This window comes from Peromyscus maniculatus, chromosome 9 (assembly GCF_049852395.1).
Source record: "Peromyscus maniculatus bairdii isolate BWxNUB_F1_BW_parent chromosome 9, HU_Pman_BW_mat_3.1, whole genome shotgun sequence".
In the NCBI taxonomy this organism is placed as follows: domain Eukaryota; kingdom Metazoa; phylum Chordata; class Mammalia; order Rodentia; family Cricetidae; genus Peromyscus; species Peromyscus maniculatus.
In genome coordinates this window covers 115,277,360-115,298,931 of record NC_134860.1, presented here as the reverse complement: position 1 = coordinate 115,298,931, position 21,572 = coordinate 115,277,360, and the positions used below count along the sequence as shown (strand labels likewise).

General features: G+C 42.8%; 1 protein-coding gene across 1 annotated transcript in view; it reads left to right on the top strand.

The window, feature by feature from the left end:
- The window catches only part of Dct (dopachrome tautomerase), a 36,068-nt gene extending 19,698 nt beyond the window's left edge, over window positions 1–16,370 (top strand). Inside the window, exons 7-8 of the mRNA XM_006994685.4 lie at window positions 12,084–12,285; window positions 15,833–16,370. Of these exons, the coding sequence (XP_006994747.1) occupies window positions 12,084–12,285; window positions 15,833–16,005 (375 nt within the window). The 3' untranslated portion in view covers window positions 16,006–16,370. The remainder of the gene's footprint in view (window positions 1–12,083; window positions 12,286–15,832) is intronic.
- Window positions 16,371–21,572: the final 5,202 nt, after the last annotated feature.

The following is a 21,572-nucleotide window of genomic DNA, read 5'->3' as shown; positions in this document are numbered from 1 at the left end:
CTGAAGCCATGACAGCTCTCCTCCTGGGCCTCTGGGCTGTGTCCTTGAGTAGTGGAAAGGCAGGGGAAGTGGAAGGTCTCTTATGCTATTTCTTAGAAGGTCACTAATCCTATCACATCAGGGCCATACCCTTAAGACTTCAACAAACCTAAGTTACCTCCATTTAGGTCACATCTCTAAATGTAGGCACATCAATGAGGGTGATCTTCAACACATAAACTTGAGTGAACTTGTCAGTTCATAGCTTCATCAGTTTATAGAAGTTTGTCTTCACAGACTGCTGGGAGGCTCCATAACACAGGAAGGACACTGGATTCTAAGTGAGGCTGACTTGATTTAGCCCCAACTTGTTCAATCTGGAGAGTATCGATGACCAACACAGGGCCTCCCATCACATGTCTTGATCTTGTAGTGGGAAAAACACAGGACTTATTAATTATTAAAGTAACTTTACCTCAGGATAATGTGATGATGCTCTAGACTCCAGAGATAATTTGAGTACTATCATTAAGAATAAGAATGATTTTTGTGGTAGTCTATGAGAGACGATTAGAGAATTATGTGTTGGGTTTGAACTTCCAAACCTTAATTGAAGCTCCTTCTCTTGTTCTAGTCTAGTAGAGACAGTCATGCACTAAGGCAACTGATACACAGAGTCCCAGGGATTTCAAAGGGGATTCACTGTCCTTTACTGAACCTGTCACGCAAAAGTGAAGATGTCAGTGAAAGCTCAGTTTCCGGTGATGTTCAGCTTGCCCAGGGGTGTGAAGGATGCAGTCTCCCAGGAATATATAGATCACTGGGCATCCGGGATGGATTCAAGAGTGGCCAAGATGAGTTTAAGGAAATCCTGAGATCAAAGGTGATGGGTTGATTATTCCTTCTAGAAGCTGCTTCTCCTCTCACATCTGTGCAGCAATAGTAACTGATGGCGTTTTCAGGAGCATGGATTGTTGGTACCTGTCTCTGACCAGATGGGGACCCATCTGTGACAATTCTGCAGCCATGTGTGCCATCTGCACCAAGCCAGCTGTGGTGGTTTGAAAGAAAATGGCCCCCAAAGGACACTGTTAGGAGGTGTGTCTTTGTTGGAGTAGGTATGGCCTTGTTGGAGGAAGTGGGTCACTGTAGAAGTGGGCTTTGAGGTCTCATATATGCTCTAGATACTGCCTAGTGTCTCAGTTCATGTTCTGTTGCTACAAGATGTAGAGCTCTCAGCTACCTCTCCAGCACCATGCCTGCCTGCACGCTGTCATGTCCCATCATGATACTAGTGAACTAAATCTCTGAAACTGTAAGCTACCAATTCAGTTAAATGCTTTCCTTCATAAGAGTTGCTGTGGTCATGGTGTCTCTTCACAGCAACAGAGACCCTGGCGAAGACACTGGCATTTCTTGCAGTCTGTTACTCCATGTTTCAGATCGTTTCCTTGACTACCACTTCAGCCATCGGCTCATGCCCAGATTCCTGGTGTCTACCTGCCATCTCTGTTCTTCACTGATACTATATGTCTCTAGAACAGGCTTTGGTAAAGTGTGCACCTGCTACCATACATTTGAACACACTATTCCCTATACATAAGGAAAATGTTACAACTTCTTTTGTCAGTATTTCAAATTATTTTCAGTAGAATCATGCAGTTCTCTAATGGATTGAGGATAAGATCACAAACCTTTCTCTGCTCCTAAAGGAAATAGTAGCAAAATGCTAGTAAATCAGCTTTCTGTGGTACTGCTGTGTCTGTGAGGAAGCCCACGCACCTCATGAAAGCCTACAGGCACAGGCCACATCTTTCTACAAATGGCCAGACAGCAGAATTCTGGGGTTTCTGTACCCGATAAACTCTGCTGCAGTTACTCAATGACTCAACTTCCCTCTCTCCTCTCTACCTCCTCTATGGCTCTCTCTCTATCTCTGCCTCCCTCCCTTGCTTTTATTTAGTTATTTGGGAAGCAAACCCAGGTTCTAGTGTATGCTCAGCATTTGCTGTATCCAGAGCCTTCTCAACGAAGCGTGAAAGCAGCCATAGATGATGTGCAAACTGCTGAGTGTGCCGCCCCGATAAAATGTCACTGGGGAACAGGCAGTAAGACCACGATTGTCTTATTTCACTCGGCACTATGAGCTCGTAGCTTCTTACCTTGCTGGCCCTTAAACTAAGGGAATTGCATTGCATTCCTCATTTGCAGTCAGGTTATAGGGTACTCTCCCCACACCCTGATCTTTCCTCTACCTTTCTTATTTTCCGTTTTGCTGTGGATCTCACTATATCACCCATAATGGCCTTGAACTCATAATCCTTCTGTCTTAGCTTGTGGAACACCTCTTTAGTCATATTGTCATATTCTTTTCCTGTCTTAGCTGAGAACCCACATGGTAACTTTATTCATGAAAAACACTGCAAGTTGCATTGTTCAAGGATACTAGATACTAAATTGTCTTGGTCTTCATTACTTTTAATATCTTCCATATTGAAAATCTGGGGGAGGGGTGATAATGTATTATTGTATACACATGAAAAATAAAACAAAACAGACAGCCAGGACCTTCCTTTGACGGTGGAGGGAACAGCGTTTTGTCACTGGTTTCAGAACACGTGCTTACTTAAGGCTGTTTACAAAGAGGTTTACGTGGAAGCCAATTCAGCTTTAAATGACTTTGCATATTGAGATTTAGGTTAAACTATTTTAGTTGACAGAGTTATAGCTTCAGGAATTACAGATTCATGAGTCAATTTATGGAACTATGCTGCATACTGTTTTTATTAAAACTATTTTCATGAAATCTCTACTAGCAAGAGAATGACAAAGTTGTGTAGGGTTATAATAAGATGGAAGAGAAGGCAGAGCATTCACATGGAGGAAAAACTCTGAAGCAATGTCTGAAATTCTAATAATTCTTACGAGTTGCAACAAATCCACACATTTATCATAGAAAATGAGGTTAGGCCACCAGAAAGCTAAGCACTGCTCTTTTCTGTATCAGATTTAGACAGAGTTCAGAAAATATGAAAAACGGGGAAGCCATACACTGTAAAGTTAGACAGTTGACTGCTGAGAAAGGATCCATGCTAGAGACTCAGGATGCTCTTCCTGGATCTCTAACTAGGGACATGTAGATGGTGTCTGTGCCTGGCTTATTCTACCTCACACCATGTGTTCCAGATCGCCTACGTTGTCACAGAAGACCACAAATCATCCTGAAGAATTGAACAGAAGCTGGGCGTGGTGCTACATGCCTGTAATCTCAACTCTCAGGAGATGGAGGCAGGAGGATCAGGAACTTTAGGCCATCATTTTAGAGCTAACCTGGCCTACATGAGACCCTATGTTAAAAAAAGTAACTTAACAGTCTTCCATTGTATATCGACACCACTTTCTAATCTAATTTAGTGTCGCATTTCAAGACATAGTTTATGTGGTTTGGGATGGAATCCAGGTTTACATGCAGACGTGAACCCTACCAACTGTGCTGTGCCTGTACTACCTTTGAAGGTCAAGTCCTCTTAGGCAGTTTTGTTACACACTGACTACCAGGAAGAGAGTACTAGCCACACAGGAGGCGGGTCCCTCATGACTTATTCACTCAAAGTTCCCACAACCTTCTTACGCCTTTACACTGGGAATTAAAAGTCAACATGAGTTTTGATGGGGACAAAGCACGATGAAGTCACAGCAGGCATTTAATAGTTTCCAGTCTTTTGCTTTACAAATGGTATCATGATAAACCACATAGAACAGGGAAGGTGAGCAGACAGGACAGGATCCCTGGGATGAAGGGCAGATAAAGCATTGACATTTGATAATGCCATCGGAAGGCAGCCCCTCCTACCTCCTGTGTGGCAGAGTCACCGTCACCGCTGGTCCCTCCGTTGGTCGTTATGTTCCTTGTCCTTGAGCTGTTTTCCTTTCCTTCTTTGCTAATTTGGTGGGCTCAGCCCTCCAAACCTTGATTTCCCCCATTTTATTTTCTGTTATTAAGAAGCTGTTTTATGATGAAGTATTTATCCTCCTATTCTAGAGGTGTGAACACAAACATAATATTTAACCTCACAATGCTCTCCATGCTAAACTACACTCCTCGTTTGCAGTTCAGAGAACACAAGACTCAGAGATGCTGAGGAGCATGCCCAGCAACTACAAAGTGCCTGAGCAGAGTTTCCCACTCACAGATTTCCCCTGTTAGTCTCCCAACCATTTTACCTCTGTCAGTTGAGACGATTCTTAACTTGGTTCCATCACAATTGCTTTCATTAGAGCTGAGCTAATTTAGTGCTGTTAGGTCATGCTAAGCAGAGTGAATGCTAATTGGTGAAGGGCATGTCTGAATAATTTTTCATGGCTTTTGAAAAGATGGGGCCATTAGTTTTACTGTATTTATGTTTCATAAATGTGGTGTCGACTTATTTAATATGCAGCTTTAATGTAGCAGACATTCAGTCACTGCCTCCTAAGGAGCATCATGTCTGAGTGAGTTCTGGAAGAACTGAAGGACCAGGGAGGATGGCTGACCACCACTGGCGAAGGTCTCCGTGGGTTCAGTCTGTGAGTGTTACTTTGGCAGATGCTAAGGCCTTTTCAACACTAGGCTTTGTAAGTTTATACACACACTGTTGAGAACTAAGTTGCTACCAAGAACTGAATTAAATGCGCTTCCTTATCGATCAGATAAAGTAGGACTCCAGTGGCAAACCATAATTTATGTGAAAAATCTAGGATGCTCTAGCATCAACTTCAGTTCCCATCTCCTAGGACTTTGATGATTCTGCAACAAAAATGGCCTGGGGGCAGCTCTGGGCAGACTCTGTCCTACCACCACACTTCTCTCTCTCCAGCCTTCACCTAGGATGCATGCTCAGCTGGCCACCCCTTTGACAGATGATACATTAATAGCAGAACCAGTTGCACTTAATCTTGGTGTTGGCTCAAAAATTTCAAAATTATGAACATTTTTTCCCCTCAAGGAATTAACAACTGAATTTCCAGTGTTCACGGTAGTTTCCTTTATACACATGCTATTTTACCTTGTATGTCGTGCATATCATATACAATAATTCATAGGTGTATTGTTATGCCCAGATTGTGACCCCCCAAAGAGACCACCGAAGACCTTGGATGTCCAGCAAGGTTTATTCTGCAGATACAAGTCTAGACAGGGACTCATTCCTACACCCAATACAGTGAGGCAGGGAGGAGTACCTCTTTCTTGGGGAAGTTAGTTTTTATAGGCAAAACCCATAAAATTTCTTAGAGGGGAGGGGGTTAGTACGGGTCCATTCTTGATTGGTCCAGTGTAGCTAGAGTTTTCCTGCCTTGCCCACAGTCAGGACAAATCTCTGTCACCCGCCAGTCCCACAGCCGCTCAGACCCAACCAAGCAAACACAGAGACTTATATTGCTTACAAACTGTATGGCCGTGGCAGGCCTCCTGTTAACTGTTCCTATATCTTAAAGTAACGTATTTCTACAAATCTATACCTTGCCACGTGGCTCGTGGCTTACTAGCATCTTCACATGCTGCTTGTCCTGGCGGTGGCTGGCGGCGTCTCCTTCTGCCTTCCTGTTCTTTTATTTCTCCTCTGTTAGTCCCGCCTATACTTCCTGCCTAGCCACGACCAATCAGGTTTTATTTATTGACCAATCAGAGCAACTTGACATACAGACCATCCCCCAGTACAGCCAAGTGCAGACCATTTCAGACACCTGCACTCAGGCCCATGGTCCTAATCATCCTCTATGCAAACCTGCTGGGTAACGCCACAAGGAACCCAAGAAGGGCTCGCACAGGACATACATTAACATCCCACAGCAGTCCAGTTTTTCCCGGGCCTGGACTTTATCTTATTCTAGCTTGTCTGTTTGCCTTGTCAGGAGTTTTACAACTTCTCTCCGGGGTCAGGTCATGTTATCTCTGGAGAGGGGCATCTCGTGGTTAATTGGTTACCATCAGACATCCTGACTCTGTTCTTTTGTTCCTGGGGCTGGCGCCATCATTTCTGGGGACTTGAAACTGGCCTGGGTCTATCTATATTGAGGTATCTTTGTCTAAGGCCCCCTTTTTGAGACAATAGAGTGAGGGTCTTGTTGTGCCTAGATCGCGTCCCCAAAGCCGCCACTGGAGACTTTAGGTACAGAATGCAAAAGTAAGGTGTTTTCTAAGTTTACAAGCCTCTAGGGAGGCTCTTCTAAATCTCTCACTCACAGCAGGGAGGTTGGAAGGAGCACTCCCCTTTCTTTTTGAGGCTAGTTCTTAAAGGCACAGACCATATAATTTATTTTAACCTGCCTCCCTTTTTAGTCTTTTGGTTGAATATCCTGACTGTGTTTACCAAAGTCCCTGTAGCAGATACAGCCACCTGGGAGAAAGGGGTCTAAGTTCTTATCTACACTTAGGAATCCTGGTTTAAGCTTCTCTTTGTCTGTAGGGGATAGAGTGGGGGGTTTTACTGAGGTATCACAGCATATGCATACATAGATTTTACATATAGATCTATTATGTACATTTCATTTAATGATGATTTCTTTTACTTTTTATGTAAACGTGTGAGTGCTTGCATGTATGTGTGTGTACCTTGTGCGTGTGGTGTTCTTGGAGGTCAAGAGATGGTGTCAGAGCCCATGGAGCTGGAGTTATAGGCTCTTGGGACTGCTATGTGGGTGCTGGGTAGTGAACCAAGGTCCTCTGTATGAGCAACACATGCTCTTAACCACTGAACCATCCTTCCAGTCTCATCACTAGACAAATCTAAGCAAGAGAAAGCTTTTTCTGATGAAACTTCTTCAAAAGGACAGAGAAACTCTCTCTCTCTCTCTCTGTGTATTCACGCATGTGGAGGCCACAGGTTGACACTGGATGTCTTCCTCAGTCAGTTTATGCTTTAGAGAATCACTTGTCTAGTTCATGTGTCCGCAAGCACATGTCCTGTAGTGTGTGACAGTCAGTGACAGCTCGCTGCAGTCAGATCTCTCCTTCTGCAATGCGGGTCACTGGGCTTGAACGTACCCACTGAGCCATCCTGCCCACCCTTTTAATGCTCTAATGTTCTTTCTACTGCAACTGTACATTAGTCCATTTAGGATGCTGTAACAAAAATACCAGAGACCAGGCTCAACCAACCAACACGTATTTCTCATGTCTCCAGAAGCTAGGAAGTTCAAGATTGAAGCATCAGAGAGTGGTGAGGACCTGCTTCCTGGTTCCTAGGAGGCTGCTTGTTGTTGTGTCTTCATGTGCTAAAAGTGAGAAAGTGTTCCCTGGGGTCTCTTTTATAAGGGAACTAATCCTGTTCATAAGTACTCTTATGGCCTGCCATCTTGTAAAGACCTACAGCTTCCAACTGTCACAGCCAGTTACAGGGATTCAGCACATGAGCTGGGGAGGACATATGCATCAGTCTGTACAAAGCTGTTTCTTGTCCCTCACTGAAATGTGTTCCCTGTGGCACAGCTCAGACACACCAGAAGAAGACTAGGTGCTATCTAACTATTTCATGCATATTCTATAATGCTTATTTAAGAAAATATGCAAATTTAAGAAAAATTGCTGCAAATCCTTGGTAGAACAAGGCAAGAATTAAAAAAAAAAAAACTCCATGAAATAACAAGTTTGATTAAATATGGTTTTTGTTTTTGAGACAGGGCCTTACTATGTCATGTAGCTCTGACTGGCCTGGAACTCACTATGTAGAACAGGCTGGCTGAGAACTCACAGAGATTTACCTGCCTCTCCCTCCCCAGGGCAGGGATTAAAGGCCTGCACCACTACACCTTATCTTAAGAGGTTTGAAAAGGAAGCATCCTTAGGAATTCCTTCACTGAATCAGGTTGAATAAACTTATTGTTTATTTATGCCTTTCACCTTAAATTTTAATTAGAGCACAGCACCTGTGTGTCCTTGTCCCCCTGGGACACATTTGTCTTGTGACTTTTCAACAATCAGTCTGAATGCACCCCTGAGTTCAGAGTCCAGACCCTATAACAGTAACACATTTCTATCACAAGAGCCTCTCTGGTTACAAAGGATATCTTCCAGGGGAGAGGGGCTTAGCAAAGCCACAGCATGATAAAGTATGCATCCTTCTGCAGCTGGGCTCAGCTGTCCATGGCTTTTTTCCTCCAGGTGCACTAAGTCTTCTCATTTCTCTACCATGGCAAGAATCTGAATTTACAGCCATCTGAGTTCAAGCCCTTCGGTATCCATCCTTGCATGCATTCTTGTGTGGTATTTTCTTGCTGGTGGGAATGCGTGTTGATGGATTGCTTTCTCCTGCAAGCGTTACATTAAAAAGGCTTTGAGCCATGTGCTCACATTTCCTCCAATGGTGCCTCTGAGATGAGACTTAGTGTTCTGCCTTCTTGTACCTATCCTTATTTTGCTTGAACAAAGCAGAATGGAGCTGTGCAAAATCTTGACACATTATTTCTTAAATGTTGAATTTTTAATACCAAAATACAGTTATGTCCCTAGGTAGTGGATAAAGGTCCATAGTAATGTACATTTACTTGACTTTTGCACCTCATATTTGACCCCGAAATAACATTTGGCTATTACAGCAATAATACCCAAGTTAATTTTCAACTTGTGTCTAACAAAGATACAATTAATGTCCCAAGAACAACACAAGGTTTCTTGGTGAGGAACAATGTCCACAGCTTTAGCAAAAACTTTTGTTGTATAGGCTACACTTTGTCTCTTTGTAGCCTTGGATAAGTTATTACCCGCAGTATATTTATTATGTTCTTTGCATCTTTTCAGAACACACTGTTCCCTCTTTTACTGCATTCTGTAAATTGGGCACTCTGTATGTAGTTCCCACCAGAGCTTTTATTGTATGTTTTATGGCCCTTATGAGGCCTATTGTCTTTCATTATTTTCCTCCTTTCTTTTATCTCTGCCGATTATAAATTGCTTTAGAGTTTTGTCTGCCTTTTTAATTATATGCTTTGCACTGGGAGGGTTCTATGATATTTCTACAGGCCATTAGCCTCTTGCAGCACTGACGGTGCATCCTCCTGTGTCTTGAGGGTCTCTTGTCTCTTTCCTAATCACAGTGGTATCTCTGGCTTGGACTCAGAGGTCATAAAAGTTCACAATTGGCTGAGGAACTCCTAAGTCAAATTCTATACTTCCTTCTCTTCGTCAAACTTGAGAATACACCTTAAGCTAATTTCTTATTGTGGTTGGTCCCGAGAGTTAGATGAGTGATGGAAACAGTGTGATTTATTGTACAGAAAAACAAACAGGTGGTTTAGGACCTCTGGCGTTATCTTTAAAGGGATGAGGATGAGATGTAGAGATGGCTCAGCAGTGAGGGTGTGCACTGCCCTTTCTGAAGACCGGAGCTATCAACTGTGGCAGGCGGTCCACAATGGCCTTTCAGCTGCAGGCCCCAGTGTCTCTGCGGGCATCCTAGCATATGTCCTCACACCTCCTGGGCATCCTAGCATACATGCTCACACCTCCTGGGCATCCTAGCATTCGTGCTCACACCTCCTGGGCATCCTAGCATACGTGCTCACACCTCCTGGCCCTCAGGGACAGGTGTATACACTGAATTTAAAAGAAAATCAATATTTTATTGTAAAATGAACTCTGGCTTCAGAGTTGGGCTTCCTGGGTCCAAACTCTGACTCTGCCATATGCCGTCCATGTGCTTTTGGACAAATCTCTTCATGCTTCTGTATCTTCTGTTCTGGTTTAGACTGTGCCTCCTCTCACTGAATACTGAAATCCTAACCCCTAAGCACTCACTAAAGGACTTTGTTTAGACGTGATTAGCGCAGATACGGTCATCTTAGAGGACTGAGGCTCTTCATCCAAATATGCAAGGGGCCTTGTCTGCTCCCCACTGCTATAACAGAATTCCATAGTCTGCGTGAATCGTAAGCAATGGCATTTTATTTTGTTTATGGTTCTGAAGGCTGGAAAGTCTGAGAGCATGGCACAGGCCTCTGGCTTGGGTCTTTGTGCTGGATCAGGGCATGGTGGCAGTGGCGAAAAGGAAGCATGCCAGTGTGTTTCACACAAAGGAGGGAGAACAGGCAGAAAGCGGTCTTTTCATGAGGAAATGGCTCTGTAGTGACCACGCCCACAATCCCAGCACTAACCCATCTATGTGGTCAGAGCCCACAGGACTATTACCCTCAGTGGCAACAGAATTTCAGCATGGCTTACAGAGAGACCTTGAACAGTAGTGACTGATGTCTGTACAAACAGAAGGGGTCTAGACATGACCAGGCCACACCACAGGGTGATGAAGGCAGAGACCCACAACTGAGCAGTGACCAGGATCACTGGAAGGAGCTAATGCTACCAGTGTCTTACTTTGGAGCTCTGTCTTCCAGAACGGGGAGTTTGTGGTGTTTAAGGCACCAGTCTGTGGTCCTTCCTTACGGTAGACTGAGCACCTAATGAAGCAGCCTCCATTAAATCAGGCTGTCTTGAGGTTTCAATATGTTATTGTACGTCAAGTTCTTAGGGCAGTGTTTGACAGAGAACAAGCACTCACAGTATTAATTAGTGTATTTGTTAAGTGCTAATTATGTACCATATGCCTTCCTAAATGCTCATCTTTTTATTAGCTAGATCTACAAAGTTATGATGCGGGGGAATAGTAGCCTGCATATACTCATAAAATATGAATTCCTTCATTCTTCTCTCATAAGTCACTGTTTCAGGTTAAACTAGCAACAGTGCCGATGCTTAGTTGAAGTGGCCATCACCATTTGCCAACGTTTCCCACACAACAGAAGCTATTAGAGTTCCCGTGTTGCCGTCCCCATCTCCCCACTGTCACATGTGGTGTGGGGTGTCCCACTGGTGTCCACTGCTGATGTTTTCAGTGCTTTCCGTGGTCATCACTCATGAGCCATATCTTCCTCAGCTTAAACCTTATTGACCCCTCCCCCTCAGTACCAACATTAGGGTTCAAAAAGCAGCTTTCCTTCTGCATGTTGGAGTACGTCTAAGTCTGTCCTGGGTTGTTTAGATCTCCCCCCTTTCCTCTGGTTGTGTATTGCTGTGTTAGGGATGACCCAGCACTTAGGCTTGAAGCTTCCATGACCATTTAATTTCTCAGGATTCCTTACAAGTTTGGATGGAGACTCTGGAATGGCTTTACTGAGCCAGTTTGTGTCATGATCTCAACGTGTTGGTCTGATGGCGGTAGATACTGGAGCAGCTGTGGTCTAGCTAGCCTTTGTTCCCTTTGGCTTCTCTGGGTGGTGCCCCTGTGTGACTGAGCTGGGCTTCTTCACAAAACAACTGCCTCTCCAGAGAGGTAGAGCATGTGTATGGTGACTCTGAGTCAGCCATCGCCGGGACGTAGGAGGAAAAGCAGATGCTATCCTTGGTCACCCTGAACTTGCAGTCTAGGGATGAGAGACCAAGTCTCACTGCTAGATGTGAAGTCTCAGCTGAACTCTTGATTTTACACCCTGTTAAAAAAATCAGGGCTGTACATGTGGGAATTGCACTGGCAATGATTTGAAATGTTGCAATGTTTGAAAAGGATTTTACAGCTTCTTTGAGAAAATAAAAATGAGCATTCTGTGTATTCAAGCATTTTTAGACTCTACTGCTTTATTTTATTGCTGTGCAATGCTAAGAATTCAAGGGAAAGGTTTATAAAATGAGTAGGTGAAGGGTGAGCAAAATCTGAAAATCCACTTGTGATGTTTTTATTTATTTTTTATTGCTCATTTATTTTACAATAATGGTAAATGTTACTACCTCTTCTTTTCTGCTAAACTAAAACATCTGAATACGGAGTAGAGCAGGTGTTTATCATATTTACCTTTCTCCTGAAAGTAATAATTAGCACAATATGCTGAAGAGCTCAGATGTTTCCAAACCAGTGTGAAATCTGCACATGAACTCTCATTTCTTCACTTGATCAAAAGATTTACAGTCTCCTTTGAGGGGATGTGTCCACATGTCATTGCGAAGTCCATCTGAAAACGTCAGCACATGTGTCAGCAGGGCTAGGCTGGGTACAGACACTCCCGTGTTGAGATCTGCATTCCATCGTGGAGAGGGCTCGGGTAGGGTCAGCTGGTCAGCACCACGTTCAACTGTCTTGCAGGTCCTCCACTCCTTCACAGACGCCATCTTTGATGAGTGGCTGAAAAGAAACAACCCTCCCACAGATGCCTGGCCTCAGGAGCTGGCACCCATTGGTCACAATCGGATGTATAACATGGTTCCCTTCTTCCCACCAGTGACTAATGAGGAACTCTTCTTAACCGCAGACCAACTTGGCTACAATTATGCCATTGATCTGGCAGGTAAGGAATAGAGCTTCTAAGTGGGTGACTCACTCAACTTCTAAGGGAGCTTTCTTTCTTTCTCTCTTTCTTTTTTAATGTCAAGCAAGACTGTTAATTGAAGCATTCAGGCTGAGTTAAGTTTATTGGCTATTTTTGAGAATACTTTGCATTTAATAAGATAAGTCATTAAGCTACCAATTGAACATCAGAAAGGGACTAGCTACAGATCATTGGGAAAGCTGTAAGTTGTTAAGAGACCCTGTTCTGCAGAGATGCTGCCTTACTCTCTTTTGCCTGATTTGACAGTTTTATCTGAACTAATCAGACTCATAAAACTGCCCTGTGGCTGTTGAAATGTGTAACTGATAGTCAAAGTGACTTTCACACACCTGTGGACAGGGAGGGACCAGGGCTCTTGTCTATAGGCAGAGTTGCGATTATTGAGACAAACTTGAGATTGTTGCAAGATTCAAAGACCAGAAAATAGGAAAAACGCGGCGGTTGTGGAAAGCAACAGAATACTGCATTTAAAAAGATATTAGTGCAAAGCTTTCCAAGATTCACTACCATGATTTTGAAGGTCAACTGTTGTTTATTTGATTCCTAGAGTGAAATTACTTTGTAACTGCATCAGCTACTTTGAATCAGCTTTGACTGTACCAATGCTGTGGGGACAGGTCTACCCGGGACTGAGCCTCCTCATAACATACTGGAATTCATGGAGGCTATGGCATGTTTTTACATCCACGCTTTCCCAGTCTTGCTTTTAAACTGTAGATACTTGAAAAACTGGATTTAACTGATTGAAAGTAGGGAAGGGTGTCTTTCTAGAACAGAGAGAAGACTCAAAGAAGCCAATGGCCTGGGAGCTTAGCTGCCACTTTAAACCAAGAGTGAGGAATCATGGAGATGTGACAGGACAAAGGTCACAGATCTTGGCCTCTGAGAAGTGGCAAACTGTAGGAAGGAAATCCTGGGGAAGTAACGGAAGAGAAGGCATTTTTTGTACGTTTGTGCATGCTTTCACAGCTGACAATTTCTCCTGGGGGAATCTCTGGCAGTTCTTGTTTCTTTTGAATTTTTTCATTTAGTCAGTTAAGGAAATCTAGGAAGTGACATCTGCTGACTGTCAAATGCTTCTGTCTCAAAATGACCCTGTATCCATGGGCATGTTGTGGGGGAGAGATATTCCGACCCTCTTCTAACAACCAAAGACAGAAAGCAGTGAGGGACTTGGGAAAGGTTTTGTGTACGAGAGGAGTGTAAAACTGGACTTGAGAAGACTGGTAGATGCCAAGTAGCAGGTGTTTTAGACTGAAGATGGAGAAGGATGGACAGGACAGGGCACAGGTGGCTTAATCGAAGGCTGGAAGAGGAAAACTTGGTTTTGCTCAGATGCTTTCTCAGAATGCGGCATGTTGGCAGGCTGAGTGCTGTCAACTAAAGATGATCCTAGATGTGTCTGATGCCTCCTACGCCCTCCCTGCCATCTTTTTGCCCTTTCTCTCCAGAGTGCAGGGAGGAGCTTTCTCTGAAGTCTCCCTTCACCTAAAAGCCAGATGCTCTAGGGGACCAACAGAACAGACTAGGTTTGATGGACAAGGCCAGGGAGCCTCTCCCCAGAATACCATTAATTTCTCCTGAAAAACCACACAGTCCTTCCCTACAATCACTCCCCACTTCCAACCAGATGGTCCTTAGAATTTGACACTTTGTGGAACTCCCGTGCACTTATACATTCATGAGTTTGGATGTCTTTTCTCCTGTTAACATGCCTGTTGTTGGTCTGTTTCCTTTATGAGTTGAAATAATCTTAACTTCAGAGAGTGGAATGGAAGTCCTTCTGCTTCCACACCTTGCTGTATTGGAAGGGCCTAGGCAGAGAGTCATTGGGTATTATAGAAGAAAAAGAATCACCATATGTTATAACATCTCAGTTTTCTAAAACAAAAGGTGTTTTATAGACAATGGTGATGACAGTCATATACAAATGTGAAGGTACTTTAATACCACCAACCTACATCTGTGATGCTAAAAATCTATATTATATATATATATGCTACCACAATTTAAAAATAATTTTAAAGAGCAAACAGGATTTGGCCAGTAAGAGGCAGTCATTTTTGGTGTCTCATTAAAGAAACAGCAGTATGAAAATTTGTGGTTTGTTGTTTGTTGTTTGTTTTTGGGACAAGATCTCCTCATGTGGTTCTGGCTGTCCTGGAAATTTCTAGAATACTTTGTAGACTAGGCTGCCTTCAAACTTACAGAGATCTGCCTGCCTCTGTCTCCAAGTGCTAGGATTAAAGGTGTGTGCCAACATGCTTGGCAAAACTTCCTGGTTTAAGAAGCTGTAGCCAGCTCATACACAATCACCCATTCAAGATCAAGGCAGTCTACAGTTTACCATTCAGGCAGGTAGCCTCATGATCCCCTACCCATGACTGAGGCACTGTCCACAGTTGATAGCTTCTCGGGGAGAAAGAGGAGAGTCAGTTTTCTTTAAGAGTGTGAACATGGATAGATCCAGTTTACTCCAGTAGATGACCCCATGCCCAAAAGAATGAACAGCACAAATTGAACTCATTGGGTTATTAAAAAAAAAAAAAAGGACATGAAGATGAAGTTGGAGGTGGGAACAGAGAAGATGGATCTGAAAAGAGTTAGGAGAGAAGATGGAAGGTAAATACCAAAACACAGTGCATGAAATTCTAGAATAATTAATAAAAATATCATATTATGAAATGGAAAAGAAGTATAACTAGTAACAAGTGCTGCTGGATCCTACCAGGAAAGGACAATGAAATTCCTTTTGGAGGGATTCAGTCAAGATGGGCCATGGCGCTTGGTGGGACTGGAGAAGGATGAGAAATGTAATCTGTCCTTCAGATGAGGGTCGGGCATGGAAAGAGAAGATGGCTTGGAGGGGATGAACTTCTACAGCGGCTGATAAGTTGTAAAGAAACAGCACATAGCCATAAATAGATCTTAAAATTGCACTAACTTTGTGGGAGAGAGCTTCAGTGTGTGAGTAGAAGAATAGATCTACCATGTGAGAGGCTCAGATTTTATTGACAATGATTTAAGTGGCTACAGAGAGCTCTGCTTCTGCTGGTGAGTGTCCCTGTCAGGGAAGCCCATCTGACCGCTTACATGGGTTTATCGTCCACTACAAGGGTAGACAATAACAGGATTTCCTACCGAGGTTGTTCATTTAACAGTTCCCCAAAGACCATCTTAGCTCTTACGTCTTCAATGAGTTTCTAAGTTACAAAAGCAGTTCTGTATTTCCTTAGAGGTGTTGTTCTGCCCACAGACATTTACTCGAACAGATTTACAAAATATTACAAGCCTTATTTAAACAATGGGATAACGTTCCCAGCTTCCTTCAAAAACAGTTGCAGATATGATGAACAGCAAGGAGAGAGAAGATAAAATTCTACCAAGGGTAGTTTGGCTTTGCAAAGAAATGTCCATTATGAAAAGCAAACATTCTTTTCTTCACTAGGAATGTTTGGTTGATGGAACTGTAATCAGAGAATCTTCTTGTCTGTTTTCATTTCAGTGGAAAATGCTCCAATTTGGACCACGACCCTCTCAGTGGTCACAGGAACACTGGGAGCTTTCATCGGTCTCTTGGGGCTGCTGGCTTTCCTTCAGTATAGAAGGCTCCGCAAAGGATATGCACCCTTAATGGAGACACATCTAAGCAGCAAGAGATACACGGAGGAGGCCTAGGGTGCTCTTGTCTTGTCCCAGGGAAGAGGCTGGCCAAGCCATAGTCCTGACCCAGGCAGTAACTAAATACAGCCTCATTGATCTGGCTTTAGGTGAAAGTCTCCAGCATGTGCTCTTCGGTAGTGATGATGACCCCCACATGTGTTCTTCGGTAGTGATGATGACCCCCACATGTGCTCTTCAGTAGTGATGATGACCCCACATGTGTTCTTCAGTAGTGATGATGACCCCCCACCCCCCACAGAGATGCTTGGGTGTAGTTGCTGCTTTGCTTATTGTACACAGGAGAAGATGCTTGGGCCTATCACCATCACCAAAGTGTGATGGGGCGAGTTATCTGCGACCTTGATTAAAAGTCTTTATATTCATTAAGCCTCTTCCTGTTCTGAACGCACCACCACCACCACCACCACCACCATCACCACCACCATCACCATCACTACCACCACCACCACCACCACCACCACCACCACCACCACCACCACTACCACCACCACCAGTAACAGCACAAACTCTGAGTGGATTCCTTTACACTTGTGGATAAGTGTATTTTGAAATCAAGATGAGACCAGTCAAAATATCTTTGCAAATAATAGTGTTTGTGTGGGGGGTGTTTGTTGGCATCTCACTATTATATTGAAACACATGAAGTAAGCTAACTTCATAAAGAAAAGATTTTTTATCACTGTTTTATAGGTATTAGGGACAAGGTGCTGAATTTGGTGATTTTGTTGTTGAAAAAATCCTAAGGTGGTGTAGAGCATCTCATGGATCACATGGCAAGAAATAAGGAAAATGTATGTGTCCTATCCGGCTGGTCTCTGTTCCCGTTTTTATAGAACCCACTAGCATTCAGTCAGGGGCCTCATTCTGATGGCCTCATTGAATCCTAGTTACATTCCCACTTCTAAAACAATAGTTTAAGTTTTGCCTTCTTAATTCTTCATAATGGGGGTTAGATTTTAATCCATGAAGTTGGAGTGGAGACTGGGAGGAGCACACTCAGACTACGTCCAGCCTCTGCGAGAGGAAGGGAGTGAGTGGAGCATACTCACAATGCATCCAGCCTGGGGAGGTGTGGAGCACATTCAGACCATGTCCTGTTAATCTCACTAGTCGAGAATAAGACCACTACTACAGTTAAAGTCAAATTTGAAGCAAGTTTAATTAAATACTGGCCAGGTGGATGGACTCTGGCTAGGTTGATCTCTGGTTCCCCAGAAAAATGGCCCCAAATCAAGTTCTGCGGTGGCTTAAGTATTTTCCATCAGATCCATTCAGGGGCAGGCATACATCCTGATGTAGTTGCTGCCTGTGGACCTCCCACCCACATGGGATCAAGCACATCTGGTGTAGATGGGTCAGACAAACTTGTTTAGGGCAGTGAAAACATGTGGCTTGTTATCTCCATAAACAATAACCTCCAGCATTTGAGGAACTATCTGTCCTTGGGCAAGGGGCTTGCAGATCAGAGACATTTTTGTTTCAGGGATCTCTGTGGCATAGTAAATAAATCTTAAAATGTAACTTTGGCTCTCACAGTCCAACTTGATGGTGGTGGGACTCTCTCTCTCTCTCTCTCTCTCTCTCTCTCTCTCTCTCTCTCTCTCTCTCTCACACACACACACACACACACACACACACACACACACACACACACACACACACACAGATCATGTTCAGCCTGGAGATGGGTAGAACTACACCAGACCATGCCCAAGCCACAGCTGGCTGTTATCACTCACTCACTACCCAAGATCCCTTTAGTTAAAAACTGGCCTAGGTCCCCTCATCTTCATCTGTCTTGGGCTTTGTTTTACCCACATTTTTTTTTCTCCAGCCCTGACGATTAAGAAAATTCTTTATTTTTCCAAATAGGATAAAGAATGAATAAATGAAGCTTCAAGTAAGTCCTTTTTTAATGAGTTGAACCTTACAAAATTTAGTTTAAAATTGTCATTCTTGATGGTGGGCCTTCTACAAGATTCAATAGCTGTATAATTATTGACTCCATAGGATACACAGTAGATGAGGAATAATTCTGGTTTCCTCATTCATTAGCATACAATGCACACCTGACGATGAATATGGAATCATGCTTTTGCAGGGAAGGCTGACTGGAGGAGATCAGGAGACACCGGTCACGAGACAATTCGTTAAGAGCCCATGACCTTGAGGTTTCATTTCCCTGATGCTGAGTCCACTCCTTTACTAGGTACTCACATATGAAAAATCATTCCTTACAATGATTTCATTGAATTGTCTGTAAGAATTGGCTGTAGATTTATTAATGCAGTGTTGTACAGGAAACCACCCAAGAACACTAGACAATTAAGCCCTATCATTCTTTTACGGACTGATAAGAAGAACCTGCCAGAAGCTGCCAAGCCAGTTAGGTTGGAGCATGGAAGACAGAAGCAAGAGAGACTCTGCCTCAAAAACAAGGTGGGAGGAGAGAACTGACTCACGAAATTTATCCTCTAGCCTACACACAAATGAATAAGAATAAATAAATAAATTATAAACAGAGTTCAAGCCAGGTGTCATGGAGCTCATGCCTATAATTCCCATACCTCGAAGGAAAAACAAAACAAAATTTAAGGTAAAATTCATCGATTTAATATTTGACATATGTGCACCAGATGTGAGGCGGCAGCCCAAGTGGCCCCTCTGTGGGCTTGCCTTGCCCTCTCTCTGCTGGAGTGGTCTTTGGACCACTTTGGAGTGGTCTTTGGGTGAGGACTGTGAGGTAAGCAGGTATATATACACTTTACCAAGAGAAGTACCATGTCCTTGGAGTGACAGTACAGAGGGACAGTGTCCAGCTGGGATGGAATTTGGTCCAGATCCCAGGGAAGACTCAGCAGAGTCACCCCAGATGATTCCAGCATCCCTTGTGGAGTGAAGGTCACAGCCACATGCATACATCTGAATCCTGCCATTCATGCTGTTCATGGAACCCAAACAATGCTCATTCGTGCGGTCAGGGTTGTTGGCTATACACTTTCAGATCCTACTATTGAAATGAAAGAAAAATACTAAAGTGAAGATAAAATTGTGCATGGTTGATACACTCTGGAAAAGTTATGTATAAATCAATTATATAATAAAAGTACCATGGGAAATCAGGTTTTTAAAGGTGAACATTTATAAATAATTCCATAAGGCAAATAACCATCACTATCTTACTTTTCAGGCATATCAGAATTTTCATATACCATATTATCATAAGGTTTTATTAAAGCAAGTTGTATCATAGATAGAGATAAATAGAAATCATTTGTACTTAGCTTCTTTTATCTAGAGCACGTAGGTCTTTTTATAAATATTATGGTTTATGTTTTCCTAAAATAAATAATTTTCTAATTTTGTACTTCATATAAAAGGGATACAATTTCCTAACCTCATAATAAATCAATTAGGAATGCTTTTTAACAACTCTAAAGGTAGAATAAATTTACACAGTGAAGAGTTGGTATTTATTTATATTGAATATTATGCAAATAAACTCAGAAATGTCACTGAGCATTTCAGGGCTATTCTTCTCAATGACAGGGACACATTCAACCTTAAGGAAAAGGAACAAATCACTTTATATGCTTACATACTCAGTATGAGGAAAGGAGTGTGTATCCAAATCACCATTTCCGTAGAGTGCTTTCATGAAGCTGGCATTCCAAAGTGAAGTTAGATCCAGTAGCAAACACCTTTTGTGAACTCAGTTCTCTTCCAGATCCAAAATTCTCTGACCTTGATTTATCTTGCTTAGGATTTAATAGTTAAGTACAATACTTTAAATGGATACTCTTATATGTATCTTCTTATATTGACAAGCAAGTTGAAAGCTTTTGAAGGAGGAAAATAAAAATAAATGTTCTCCAGTTCGTTGTTTTGCTTTGAATGGTGTTTACTCATTTCTAAGTTTTGTACGTTCATTTCCGTCTTTTGGGTGCCCAATGCAAGCACATTGAAATATGTACATATATACCATACATAATGGTTACTTCTAAAAATCTGCTCTTAAGTGGACAGTTGACTTCTTGCGTGAGTTTGTAAGACTCTGGATCTCTGGTGTACAGGTGGAAAGGGAGGGTCCAGCCTTCCCCATGTGAAGTATTTCTTGCCATGTCTTCACAGTTCAATCCTGGGGTGGTGGTGTGGCTCCTTCTATCACTGCATTCTGCAGGCAAATCTTCAAGGTTGTGGATGCCAATAATCCTCCAAGCCTCCAAGAAGAGTTCCAGAATGAAGTGAGACTTAGTGAGGTGGTAGGTATGCAGTCCTCATTTGGAGGTCAGGTTGGAGGTCAGGTGGTACACCCTTTAGTACCACTCTATTGCCTTTATAGCTAAGTATCTCGCCTTACTCAGAAAGTGCAGGCTGTTAATTGAGATCTGTGCATAAAGAGCCACTGCCTCATGGGGGATGACTACCGTCCTCAACACAATGGGAAAAACCCAAGTTTAAAGTCTTCCAGTTTCTATAGACCTTTGCTCATCCTAAGACTCCTGTAAATATTTTCTGAGTGAATGAATGAATGCATCAACCTCACAGTGGAACTTTTCATTCAGGGCCTCTGGGGTATGTTTTAATACATATTAGATCAAACATGATACTCCTGCCATGAAGTGTCACAACTCACCCTTCAGATTGTGAAAGATGCCCGCTTGCATGAGGTGGAATTTGAGTCCATGCATTCTGACACGAGAAGATGCTTTGGCCTTATTTGGTTTCTAGATGAGTTTTCCTAATCTCAGCACTTCTTGATTCCTCTGCTGACAGAGACTAGGTAGAAAATTAAGATTTCTACTTATCTCTCCTCCAAGACTTCACACACATCGCTGCAGAGCCTTCCAATGTTTACTGTCTGAAGCCTCGATAAGAGGATAAGTTAGTCACTCAGGCACACCAGTGCTGTGTTCACACTGTGAATCTGAGCAGTGCCACCCCTAAAGATAACTAGAGTCCCTGGCTAACTGTGGCAGAATACTTCCATGACCCTGAGGCCTCAGGGTACCACAGATCCATGGATGCTCAAATCCCTTATATAAAAAGGTCTAGAATTGACATAGAATGATCACACATCTTTAGGCGTGTCTTGTCATCTTGTGTGTAAATGTTGGTAAATAATTGTTGCACAGTATTCTTTAGGTAATGACGACAATGAGGAAATAGCGTACATATATTCACCACGGGACTCCCCCCAACTCCCCATAAAATTTCCATCCTTCATTGGTTGAATTTACTGGGGAGTAACCCACTATAGGGCAGGAAATACTTTGACTTTGACTGTAATGGCAGGTAGAACAGAAAATAACTCCTGTGAACTTAACTATGCTTCAGCAGGTCATTAAATGAAATCTTGAAAATAACACTCAGGAAAATTGTGAGCCAGAGTGGATGGTGAGGTTTCCTAAAACAAAACAAAAAGGTAAAAATTTCCCAATCCGGATGGGTATATTCTGTGTTAGTATGAGGACTTCAGTTACTGGGGAGAAGCCAGTAGTCATTTGTGGTTTCTTTGCCAAAGCCATGGAAGTCTGTAACATAACAGAGGATGTAACGTA